This window comes from Mus pahari, chromosome 7 (genome assembly GCF_900095145.1).
Source record: "Mus pahari chromosome 7, PAHARI_EIJ_v1.1, whole genome shotgun sequence".
In the NCBI taxonomy this organism is placed as follows: domain Eukaryota; kingdom Metazoa; phylum Chordata; class Mammalia; order Rodentia; family Muridae; genus Mus; species Mus pahari.
Window position 1 is genome coordinate 96,096,239 of NC_034596.1, and position 13,092 is coordinate 96,109,330.

General features: G+C 39.8%; 1 protein-coding gene across 4 annotated transcripts in view; it reads right to left on the reverse strand.

The window, feature by feature from the left end:
* The window catches only part of Trip11 (thyroid hormone receptor interactor 11), a 73,242-nt gene that overhangs the window by 20,035 nt on the left and 40,115 nt on the right, over positions 1–13,092 (reverse strand). For all 4 annotated transcript variants that reach the window (XM_029540782.1, XM_029540784.1, XM_029540783.1 and 1 more), the window contains exons 14-16: positions 10,136–10,299; positions 8,415–8,518; positions 297–396 (exon numbers count right to left, since the gene is read on the reverse strand). In XM_029540782.1, the coding sequence (XP_029396642.1) occupies positions 297–396; positions 8,415–8,518; positions 10,136–10,299 (368 nt within the window). The remainder of the gene's footprint in view (positions 1–296; positions 397–8,414; positions 8,519–10,135; positions 10,300–13,092) is intronic.

The following is a 13,092-nucleotide window of genomic DNA, read 5'->3' on the forward strand; positions in this document are numbered from 1 at the left end:
ATCAGCCATAGCATGAACTATCATCAAGAAGACTAAACCATAAAAACTGGATAAGTCAAATCAGCTCCCTTGATCAATAGGGTGACAGGCAACACAATAGTCACAGCTCACTATCCAGGAGACCTGACTGGACAGCCAGGCTCTCCGAATGACTCTCATTCCATCAGATTCAGACTCAAATTGAAGCAAATGGAAGTCCAATAACCTTGCCTCAGTCAACTGTGCCAAGGTAAAGCAGAAGAGCACACGTGAGTCAACAGAAGCACTGTTAGAGAGAACAAAGAAAAAAGACCTACTTTGCTTTTTAAGTTCTTCAATTTGTTCTTCTTTTAAATCTAACTGTTCTGTAAGTCTTGATGCTGAATCCAGTGCAGCATTTGCTTCATCCAAACGTTCCTGGGGGAGGAAAGCTTATTAAAAACAGTATGCAAAGTGTCCTGCAAACTACTGGGCTGGGAGGTACTTCAGAATCAATCAATAGCTCAGCCAGTGGCGAAGCTACACCTCAGTGATCATGGGCAAGTTTGTGCAACCTACTGACCTCAAATTCCTTTACAATGGATCAATGCCCTTTTACAGAAACTAAATAAAGATGCTACTAAAAGATAATATAACAATTTTTTTAAGTAACAGTAACAAGATGAAACATTTAAAAGATATATAGTCAATAAATACAATAACAAATGGTTTTGTTCTTTTAAATTTTTGTAAGCAAACACATAAGCAAATCCCCCACTTCTTATATGAAACCCACCATCAACAAGAGTGCACAGGAACTCTCAGCAGCATCAGGCACATGATCCACAAAAGCAAGTATGGCCCTGACATTGGCATGGATAACTCACTGTATTCAGAGCTTGTGTATCTCCACCTCACTGTCTCACCATCAGTTTGTGCAAGTGCCTTATACAAGACAGAAACCCGTTGTTCTCTGGGCAATGACAATGAGGTCACAAATTGATCTACTGACTACACAGGGTCTCCTTTACTCTATAGTTTCTTGAGTTTAATGGGGATTAACATCCTCCTTACTTCTAGACTGTACAGATAGTCAAGAGTTTATTGTAAAATATCTTGTTCTCCCTGTTTAAATTTGTAATACAGTATTTCTCAATAAATATACTTTTGATAATCCCTTGCCTACTAAATGTCAGAAGAACTACCCAGTCATCACACCATCAAAACCACTCTCATGGCTGACTGATTTCCAGAGTAGCTGTACTAGTGTGCAAGCCCACTGGCAATGAAGAAGTATTCCTTTTGCTCCACATCCTTGCTAGCATGTGCTGTCAACTTGAGGGGTTTTTTGGCCTTGGGCATTCTGATGGAATCTCAGGGTAGTTTTGATTTGCATTTCCCTGATGATTAAGGATGTTGAACATTCTTTTGAGTGCTTCCCAGCCATTGGAGATTTCTCTGTTGAGAATTCATTTAACTCTGTACCCCATTTTTTAACTGGGTTATTTGGTTTTTTTGAGTCTAACTTCTTGAGTTCTTTATATATTTTGGATATTAGCCCTCTTTTGGATGTAGAGTTAGTGATGATTTTTTTCCCAATCTCTAGGTTGTTGATTTGTCTTATTGACTATGTCCTTTGCCTTACAGAAGCTTTTCACTTTCATCAAGTCCCATCTGTCAACTGATCTTAGAGACTGAGCCATTGGAGTTCTGTTCAGGAAAATTTTCCCTGTGCCAATGTGTTCAAGGCTATTTCCCACTTTCTCTTCTATAGATTCAGTGTATATGGTTTTATGTGGAGGCCCTTGATCCACTTGAACTTGAGCTTTGTATAAAGTGATAGATATGGATCAATTTGCAATCTTTTACAAGCAGAGCACCAACAGGACCAGCTCCATTTGTTGAAGATGCTGTCTTTTTTCTACTGTATGGTTTTGGCTTCTTTGTCAAAGATCAAATGACCATAGGTGTGTGGGTTTATTTCTGGGTCTTCAATTCTATTCCATTGATTGACCTGTCTTTCTCTGTACCAATACCATGTAGTTTTTATCATTATTGATCTGCAGTACAGCAAGAGTTTAGGGATAGTGATCCCCCCCCAAGAAGTTCTTTTATTGTTGAGAATTGGTTTTGCTATCCTGGGTTTTTTGTTTTTCCATATGAAGTTGAGAATTATTTTCTCTTGTCTATGAAGAGTTGTGTTAGAATTTTGGTGGGAATTGCATTGAATCTATAGTCTGCTTTTGGTAAAATGGTCATTTTCACTATGTTAATCCTAACCATCCATGGGCATGGGAAATCTGTCTATCTTCTGAGGTCTTCTTGGATTTCTTTCTTCAGGAACTTCAGGGACTTGAAGTGCTTGTCATACAGATCTTTCACTTGCTTGGTAAGAGCTACACCAAGATAACTCTACCTGAAGACCCAGCTATACCACTTCTGGGCATACATATGCTACACTATGTTCATAACATCCTTATTCGTAATAGACAGAAGCTGGAAACAACCCAGACATTCCTTAAACAAAGAATTGATACAGAAAATGTGGTTCATTTACACAATGGAATACTTAGTTTTCAGCTATTAAAAACAAGGACATCATGAATTTTGCAGGTAAATGGATTGAAATAGAAAATATCATCCTGAGTGCCATAACCCAGACTGAAAAGGTCATGCATAGTATATATTCACTGATAAGTGTATATTAGCCAAAAAGTACAGAATACTCAAGATACAAACCACAGACCATAAGAAGTTTAACAAGAAGGAAGGCCAAAGTAAGGATGTTTCAACCCCACTTAGAAAGGGGAACAAAATAATCAGGGTAGGCAGAGAGAGGGAGGGGAGGGGAAAGGTGGGTAGAATCAGGTATGGGGGTAGACAGAAGAGAAGCCTAGAGGAGTCAGGAGAATGAATGGGAAAATGTAGCTACAGGGGGTGAGAGGAACCTCTAGAAAGTCCCAGAGACCTGAAATGTCAGAGGCTCCCAGGACTCAATGGGGATGACCTTAGCCAAAATGCCCAACAGTGGGAGATGGTACCTGAAGAGACCATGTTCAGAGCCCCTAGTGGAGGGATGGTATCACCAACCTACCTGCAAAATTTTTGACCAAGAATTATTCCTGTCTAAAAGAAATACAGGTTCAAAAATGGAGTAGAGGTTGTAGGAAAGGCCATCCAGTGACCAACCCAACTTGGAATTTATCCCATGGGCAGGCACCAACTCCTGACACTATTACTGATGCCATGTTGTACTTGCAGACAGGAGTCTAGCACGGCTGTCCTCTGAGAAACTCTACCAGCAGCTGACAGAAACAGAATAGATACTTATAGCCAACCATTGGACTGAGGTCAGGGACCCCTGTAGAAGAGTTAGAGGAAGGGTTGAAGGAGCTGAAGGGGATGATAACCCCATAGGAAAACCAACAGTGTCAACTAACCTGGATCTCTGGGAGCTCCCAGAGACTAAGCTATCAACCAAAGAGCATACTTGGGTTGGTCCGTGACCCCCCCCCCCCGCCCCGGAATATATGTAACAGAGGACTGCCTTGCCTGGCCCCAGTGGGAGAGGATGCACCTAATTCTGTAGAGACTTGATGTCCCAGGGAAGAGGGATAGGGAGTGAGCTGGGGGTGGGGTGAGGGGCTGTACTCTCTCAGAGGCAAAGGGGAGGGGGTTGGGATTTGGAATATAAATAAATGAAACAATGAAAATCGAAATGTGGTGGCACAGACCTGTATTACTAGGATTCTAGAGACCAGTTAGAGCACAGCAAGACCTCAAAACCAAACAAAACGACTGAGAGCCAAGACCACACCAATGTAGGTAAGGCGTCTTGTTTTCACATAACTGCAATTCATTTCTATATATGGTATAAGATGGAATCCAACTTTATTTTTGTCTGTATGGATAGTTGTCGATGTCATTTACTTTTATTGTATTTTTGTGTTTACTTTGAGACAGTCTTATTATGTAGCTCTGCTTGACTTGAAAAGCCCTATGTTCGCCAACCTGGCCTTGAACTTATAGAGATTTGTCTGCCTCCACATCCTGAGTCCTGCAATTAAATCTCTGCCCAGCTAATATCATTTTTAAAATTTGTGATTCCTGATCAAGAGGAATAAGCAGATAGGTGATATATAAGCACCTAGACCAATACCCTGAAGTCCCAAAACCCTTTCCACTCCAATGGGCTGGTTCACCACAAAACTATGGGAGTGGAGCTCAGGGACAACAGCAAAGGGGTTGTGGTAGTCATGAAATGCTGATCTGGTCAGCAAAACCCAGTCACTTCTCATGTGAGGACCATACATCAACAAGAATGCACAGGTACTCTCAGTAGCATCAGGCACATGAGCCACAGGAAAAAATTCCACCCTGAGCCAGTACCACCCTGAGAAATGAAAAGCCTGTGGTGGTGAAGAGGAAGCAGGCCCTCCCCACCAGGAGTTCCTGAGATCTAAACCTGTCTTAGTCAGGGTTTCTAGTCCTGCACAAACAGCAGGACCAAGAAGCAAGTTGGGGAGGAAAGGGTTTATTCAGCTTACATTTCCACACTGCTGTTCACCACCAAAGGAAGTCAGGACTGGACCTCAAGCAGGCCAGGAAGCAGGAGCTGATGCAGAGGCCATGGAGGGATGTTTCTTACTGGCTTGCTTCCCCTGGCTTGCTCAGCCTGCTCTCTTATAGAACCCAAGACTACCAGTTCAGAGATGGCATCACCCACAAGGGGACCTCCCCCCTTGATCACTAATTAAGAAAATTCCCCACAACTGGATCTCATGGAGGCATTTCCCCAACTGAAGCTCCTTTCTCTGTGATAACTCCAGCTTATATGTCAATTTGACACAAAACCAGCCAGTACATAAAGCCCAGGAGCAACAGAGTCATTCCACTGACTTTTCCAAACACCACCGCCAAAAAAAGAAAAGAAAAGAAAGGAAAAGAAAGGAAAAGAAAGGAAAAGAAAAGAAAAGGGAAAAGAAGGAGAAGGGAAGGAGAAAGGAAGGAGAAGGAAAGGGAAGAGAAGAGAAAAAGAAAGGAAAAGAAAAGAAAAGAAAAGAAGAGGGAAAAAAATTCAAATAATTTCATTTTAAATTCTCAAGTATCTGGACGCTCCTTCTGAATTCTCACTCTATCCCGCTGATCTAGAACATGTTGTACTGGCTCTATTCTGACATAATCCTTCCTCACTGCTTTTCTTTGTTCTAATTTTCTTGGTTATCCTGAAGAATTTACCCATGTAAACTCCAGACCATGTGTTTTATTTGATCTTGGTTAGGTTACAGTCCGTAGTCATCGCTACAGGCCTCACAGCATTCTACAAGTGTGCTTCAAGCCCTCAAGGAAAGCCCAGGCTCCTGAGTCGTCTGGCAGGGACTGGCTAGACCTATCAAAAATTCTTAAAAGCAGAGACTGGGTGTCCCCCAAAATGACAAAATCCCTTTGATAGACAGCATCTTCTTCCAGTACTCCCAGAGCTTCCTCCTGCTGTGACCACCCTAACTGCCTGAGGACAAAGGCTACGTCCAGTGCCTGCGAGTTCCAGATGAGCCTTTGATGTGGTCTTCCCATCTTGACTGCCAGCCCTCCAAACTTCAGACTTGCTTAACCAGCTCCCACAATCGTGTAGCAATTCCCTGTAATCAATTGCATGTGTGCCCACTCAGTATACATATAAATCATGCACACATACACATACACCTTACTGATTCTGCAATCTAAGGGTTGAACTATGATGAGATCTGAAACAAAAATACTTTAAATAGCAATGTTATTATTCCAAATCTATAAATCTAAATTTGGTATAATGAAAATTTCAGTAATTTTTTAAAGATCTAAACATTAAAAAAGCAAACAGAAAAACAAACTACAGCTTCATAGTGTTTATATGTATGACATGGGATTTTTGGTCTGTGGGGTTTGCTGTGCTAGAAACAGAATCCAGGGTGTCACCTGCATTGTGCAAGCACTCCACCACTGGGCTAAAGCTCAGCCCTCTTAAGAGGACAACAGAGAAGAAAGCCAATCCTAGCACTTGGAAGGCAGAGACAGGCGGATTTCTGAGTTCGAGGCCAGCCTGGACTATACAGAGAAACCCTGTCTCGAAAAATACAAAAAAGAGAGAGAGAGAGAGAGAGAGAGAGAGAGAGAGAGAGAGAGAGAGAGAAAGAGAGAGAGAGAGAGAGAGAAAAGAAAGCCTCTTTGCACATGAGTACTTACATTGTGTTACTCTGTCATTTGTTTGGATTTTATTTTACTTGTCTACCTTTTATTTTTACTAATTTCCTCTTAAGTTTTTTCTGGCTTATTTTGCTCTTCTAAAAAATGATAAACTACGTTTTAAATTAAAAATAAAACTAGTTTTGTGAAAGATTTGGATGTTCTTTAAGAGACCACTGGACACAATCAAAAGTATTGAATAAAAATTTATCTTTTGGGGCTCAGCGGATAAGAGCTGGTTGCTTTTCCAGAGGTCCTGAATTCAATTCCCGGAACCACATGGTGGCTCACAATCATCTGTAATGGAATTTGATGCCCTTTTCTGGTGTGTCTGAAGACAACTACAGTGTACTCACATACATAAAATAAATAAACATTTAATTGGCTGGTTGTAGTGGTGCACACCTTTAATCTCAGAACTTGGGAGGCAGAGGCAAGAGGATTTCTATGAGTTCAACGCCAGCCTAGTCTACACAACAGGATCTAAGATAATAAAGACTACATAGACTGGCCCTGTATCAAAAAGCAAAACAAAACAAAAATATATCTTTCTAGATACATTAATAAATTTTGATAAAGGAAACTGAGAGCTGAAAGCAGGGCCTAAAGAGGGGCGTTTGGGTCACTAGAGCACTGTCTTTTGGGAAGAATGCCATTGCTGCTGGAGTAGGCCTTATAAGAAAGGACAAGTTCAGGCCCCTCCCGGCTGTGTCTTTCTGGTCCTACAGGAGATGACATAACAAGAAGGCCCTTGTCAGATACAAGTACCTCAGTATCAGAGTTCCCAGCCCCCAGAAACATATGCCAACAAAATCATTTTCTTTATCAATTACCCTAGCTGTAATCAAAACTGTACAAAATAAATAATATGCCTTCCCAGCCACCAGTGTAAGTCTGTTGATGTAACATGTTGACAAGGATACTTAACAAGAATCATTAATACATTAATAGTCAGAGTAAATTAACATGATCATGTTTAGAAAACTACAGCCAGGGCTATTGCACAAAACAAGCAAACAACAAACAAGAAGGAAAGAAGGAAGGAAGGAAGGAAGGAAGGAAGGAAGGAAGGAAGGAAGGAAGGAAGGAAGGAAGGAAGGAAGGAAGGAAAGCTATCCTCTGATAAAGCTTAGGCTGCCATATATACTCTGTAGTTTAGCAATTCTAATCAAAGCCTAGCTGGTACAAATGTGTGTATACCATGAGAGGTAAAGAAGGAAGTGCATAGTAAGCACACTGCATGCACAGAATATAAAACTCCATCTCAGTAAATGGAAAAAAAAAAGTAGAATCCAGTTTCTATAGAAACAACTGGAAGGAGGACTCTGGAAGAGTCCGCAGGAACAGCACAAGGACAGCATCCCAATACACTCGGTGGAGAGCATGTGGGCATTTGCTCAACTGCTACCCTTCTGTCTCCAACAACTTTACATATAATAACATACACATTAAAATTTTTATAGCCATTCAATATTTAATAAAAATTTTAAACTTAGTAGTAGTAAGTCTCCTTGCTTGGACTATCACCAATCCTAAATAGAATATCCATTACTAACTCCAGATAAAGGTATTCATCACTTTCACCAGTTATTGTCAGACTGAGAAAAGTGTCTCCAAAATCCAAAGCAAGTCGCGCTGCCATCATATCTCGGCAGAGAGGTTGATCGCACCCATACTTTATATACGACATTATATATAAAATAGAAACTAGAGGGAAAAATTTCAAGAGGCTATATAATGAAAGACTGAGCCCAGTGACTCACTTCCACACCCCAGCATCTGGAAGGCTAAGGCGAGAACTGACTGCTGAGAGCTCAAGTTTGGCCTGGGCTATAAAGCGAGACCCTGACCCAATAAACAAAACACAAAATAAAGCAAACTCCCCCAAATTACTAAAATGAATAATGAGAGAGAGAACCACAAAAAAAGATCAAGTGAGGTAATATGTAAAACCCTGAGTAAGTATGAAATATAGTATACAAACAAAGAAAAAAATTCAACTTAATTCTGTAGATTAATTTGTTTTCATTTTGCAGATGAAATAAAAATATTTAAAGCATTTAAAGTGACTTTCAGCTCACATTCACTGGTCTGCTCTAAATGTTAAGTCAAACTGAGAGATTTTTAGCCCTACAGTAGAGGGCTGGATATAATCACTCAAACATTAAATAGTAGATGATTGGTTTGAGACTATTTCGAAGTCTCAGATATTAAAAGGAAATTATTTTGCCTACCTGCAGCGATAACACTTTTCCTTCCAGATTCTCTGCCTTTTTCTTCCATTCAGCTAAGATGTGGTTTTGCTTTTCTAATTCAGCAGAATACATAGCTTTTTCCTCTAAGGACGAAGGAAAAGTTATAGTACATCATTTGGACTTTGAATAATTAAAAACAAACAATCACCTCAAAGAAGTATAACTGTCCTAGTGGAGCCTTACAGGCTCTTCTCTCCTGGGTAATACCACCCCACCACCACCCCCACCTGCTGCACCCTGCAAACACTCTGCAGCCACCACACCACGATCCTTTGTTCTCACACTCAGCCTAGCAATTACATTAAAACATAGGGCTGGTTTTGGTTTTTGGGTTCTTTTTGTTTTGTTTTTTTTTTTTTTTTTTTTTTTTTTTTGCCCCACTATGTAGCCCTGCCTGGATCTATGTAACTCAGAGTCATCTGCCACTGTGTCCTGAGTGCTAGGATTAAAGGTGGGGACTACCACATCTGGCAAGATGTAAGGAATAGTGTATTTAAAGATTTCAACTAAATGTGTAGCCCTAAAGGATCAGATAATACAAATTAAAGTTATGTTAGGCACAAAAATATCCTCTACTCTATCCCCCCCATCAAACTAGCAGTTAACCCAATTAATAGTTATTAGATGTATTGGATCAACAAATTGATAGGTCAGTGATCTAAAGCAGGTAAGCCAAATAGCATAAAAACATTCTAGTCTCTGTTAGTCTGTCTCTAAAACAGTATTTTCTATTTGTAGCCACCTCAAATACAAATGAACAGTTAAGAACAAGTTAATATTTCAAAGGACAGTAATTATGATGATTAATACTTAAAAGGGGCTTCAAAATTAACAATCCTTTCTGTATGTATGTTATCTCTTCTTTTAAAATTTTTTTCTTTCATTTTTGTTTTTTGAGGTTTTTAAGACAGGGTCTCCCTATGTAGCCCTGGTTGTCCTGGAACTCTATGTAGACCAGGCTTGTTTAGAACTCACACAAATCTGTCTGGCTGTTACCCTAGTGTGGATATTAAAGGTGTGTGACAGCAAACAGGCAACTTAATAAATGCTTATTTATTTACTTCCTGTGTATATCTGTATACATTCAGACCACAGTGTGCATGTGGAGGTCAAAGAAGAACTTGTAAGAATGGGTTCTCTCCGACCACTATTCAGGTCCTGGAGAATCAAACTCAGGTCATGATGCTTAGCAGCAAGCACCTACTCACTGAGCTATCACATCAGCCCTGTGCATCCTCCTCTATCACTTAATTCTCCTTCTCCATTGGATTTACTTTTCTAACTCCTCAACTTCATCAAAATTAGTGATGATACTAAAACTTTAAAAATTATGATAGTTTTGGGCTGGAGAGATGGCTCAGTGGGTAAGAGCACCCGACTGCTCTTCCGAAGGTCCGGAGTTCAAATCCCAGCAACCACATGGTGGCTCATAACCATCCGTAACAAGATCTGACGCCCTCTTCTGGAGTGTCTGAAGACAGCTACAGTGTACTTACATATAATAAATAAATAAATCTTTAAAAAAAAAAATTATGATAGTTTTAATCATAAAAATAGTATGAATTAACTTGGTAGTGCTGACTTACTTAAGTCAGTAACCATTTATGGATTTCCTATGCCTAACTTCATATTCAAATAAGGCAAAATTACCATAACGACAATGTTTCTCTACTAAGACATCAAGCAGGTAAGAGGCTTACCTTGTTGGAAGTGTTCAAGAACCATCTGCAGATTGGCTAGTGACAAAGCATACTGCTTCACTTGTTCCTGAGAAACAGAAAGTTGCAGGGCAGTCTCATCTCTCTGCTTGGAGACCATGTTCAGCTGTTCTTGTAAAGACTCTACTTGCACACTGGCTTGATGACTTCAAATAAACAAAGAAAGGCAAACTACTTCATCTATTTAAGTAATTTATCAAGAAATATAACAGCAACAAAATGCTTTCCCTACATCTTAATACATTCAATTCTGGCTATACTGCAATGTATTTTAGTGCAAATGTAGCAAGACAAAAAATTCACTTCTCTGAATTTTTAAAACTGGGGTAAAGCCCAACATCTGCTGCATATTCACTATCAAGTGCATAGTTTGGAGGCATCATGGCCATTCATACTGCTATATAAGCACCACCACCACCCACCCATCATTCACCCCTCTATCCACCCATCTCCAGAGCTCTGTCTAGTTTTAGAAACTGAAATTCTACACTTCTCCAGTTTGACTTTCCCTACATTTGATATGATAAAGCAAGTTAATTCACAAACAAAAACACCTGCAAGAGTTACTCTGATCTGTTTCTGTCAATCATCCTTTGAATTTGACTCTCAACAAACAATGGTCCTTTTAAAGATTAAAAATTAGGCTAATTAAGAAACTACGGGCTGGAGAGATAGCTCAGCAGTTAAGAGCACTGACTGTTCCTCTGAAGGTCCTGAGTTCAAATCCCAGCAATCACATGGTGGCTCACAACCATTCATAATGAGATCTGAAGCCCTCTTCTGGTGTGTCTGAAGACAACTACAGTGTACTTACATATAATAGTGAATGAATCTTTGGGCCTGAGTGAGCAGAGTGGAGCGAGCAGAGTTCCTGAGTTCAATTCCCAGTAACCACATGATTGCTCACAACATCTGTACAGCTACAGTGTACTCACATACATAAAAATAAATAAATAAATAAATCTTCAAAAAAAAGAGAAACTAAAAATTTTTTTTACAAGGCTTGCAACTTTCAAGTTTCTAGACTTAAATTCCACAGCACAATTTATTATAAATTCAAATCTGAAGGGACTTTCACATCATTTATCAGCTTCAGCTCTAATGTGGAACAGAGTCAAATGACATCTTTTTGCACCTCACACATGCAATCATGGTGAACCTGTAACTTTCCAATGACTATCCACTGATAAATTGTTCTGATTGCTTATCTTTTTCATTTAACTTTCTTCTGTCTACATGACAAACAGAAGCCCTATCACTCCTCCAAACATGAACCCAGAGGTCCCTAAGAGACTTATACAGGAACTTGACTGCAACCAAATACATGACAAGAAGCAACTTAAGAGAGCTTCTTTGGCTCACAGTTTGAAAATACAGTCCAGTGTAGCAGAGAAGTCATAGAGGCAAGAGTCTGTGTAGGCTGCTGGCCATACGCATCCACAGTCAAGACAGACAACAATAATGATTGTGTTAGCTTGCTTTCCCCTTTTCACTTAGTCCAGGACCCCAGACCACAGAAAGGTGCTGCCCACAGAAGACACAGGTCTTCCCACCTCAATCACTCTCTCTGCACAATTTCCCAGGCATGCCCAGAAGCCTGTCACCTAGAAGATGACAAATCCTGTCAGGCTGCCAACACTAACTATCACAGCACCTATCCTGAGTTACATCTTTTTAAAAATTAATTGATTTATTTATTTGGTTTTGTTAATTCTGAGTTACAGTCTTATGTAGCCTTTGGCTGGCCTGTAACTCACTAAGTAGACAAGGCTAGCCTCAAACTCTACTTGCCTGGAAAGTGCTGGGATTAAAAGCATGCGCTACCACACCTGACCTGGTTTTTATCTTATCTGTGGAGTGTGTCTTTGGTGAATGGTGATTATTGTTGGATACCAGAATGATCTTTATGACTATTTAATATCCCATTAAACCCTTACTCAAGAGTAAGCCAATAAAAAGCAACAGTCGCTTGGAAGGTATTTTGCCCAATAGCACCCTCTTGTGGAAAAATAAACTAAGACCTAAATGTCCTTGGATTTTTTTATTCTTTCAACTTGACTGGTTAGCATTTCAAAGCATGATTATAAGGATAAATGAGTTTTTAAATATTCACGAAGCCAGGCATGGTGATTCCCCCAGAGGTTCTTTTATTGTTGAGAAAAGTTTTTGCTATCCTAGGTTTTTTATTATTCCAGATGAATTTGCAAATTGCCCTTTCTAATTCAGTGAAGAACTGAGTTGGAATTTTGATGGGGATTGCATTGAATCTGTAGATTGCTTTCGGCAGAATAGCCATTTTTACTATATTAATCCTGCCGATCCATGAGCATGGGAGATCTTTCCATTTTTTGAGATCTTCTTCAATATCTTTCTTCAGAGACTTGAAGTTTTTGTCATACAGATCTTTCACCTCCTTAAAGTCACACCAAAGTATTTTATATTTTTTGTGACTATTGTGAAGGGTGTTGTTTCCCTAATTTCTTTCTCCTCCTGTTTATCCTTTGTGTGGAGAAAGGCCATTGATTTGTTTGAGTTAATTTTATATCTAGCTACTGCACTGAAGCTGTTTATCAGGTTTAGGAGTTCTCTGGTGAAGTTTTTAGGGTCACTTATATATACAATCATATCATCTGCAAATAGTGCTATTTTGACTTCTTCCTTTCCAATTTGTATCCCCTTGATCTCCTTTAGTGCACCAATCAGAATGGCTAAGGTCAAAAATTCAGGGGACAGATGCTGGCAAGGATGTGGAGAAAGAGGAACACTTCTCCATTGCTGGTGGGATTGCAAGCTTGTACAACCACTCTGGAAATCAGTCTGGAAGTTCCCCAGAAAACTGGACATGGTACTACCTGCAGATCCAGCAATACCTCTTCTTGGTATATACCCAGAAGATGTTCCAACTGGTAATAAGGACACATGCTCCACTATGTTCATAG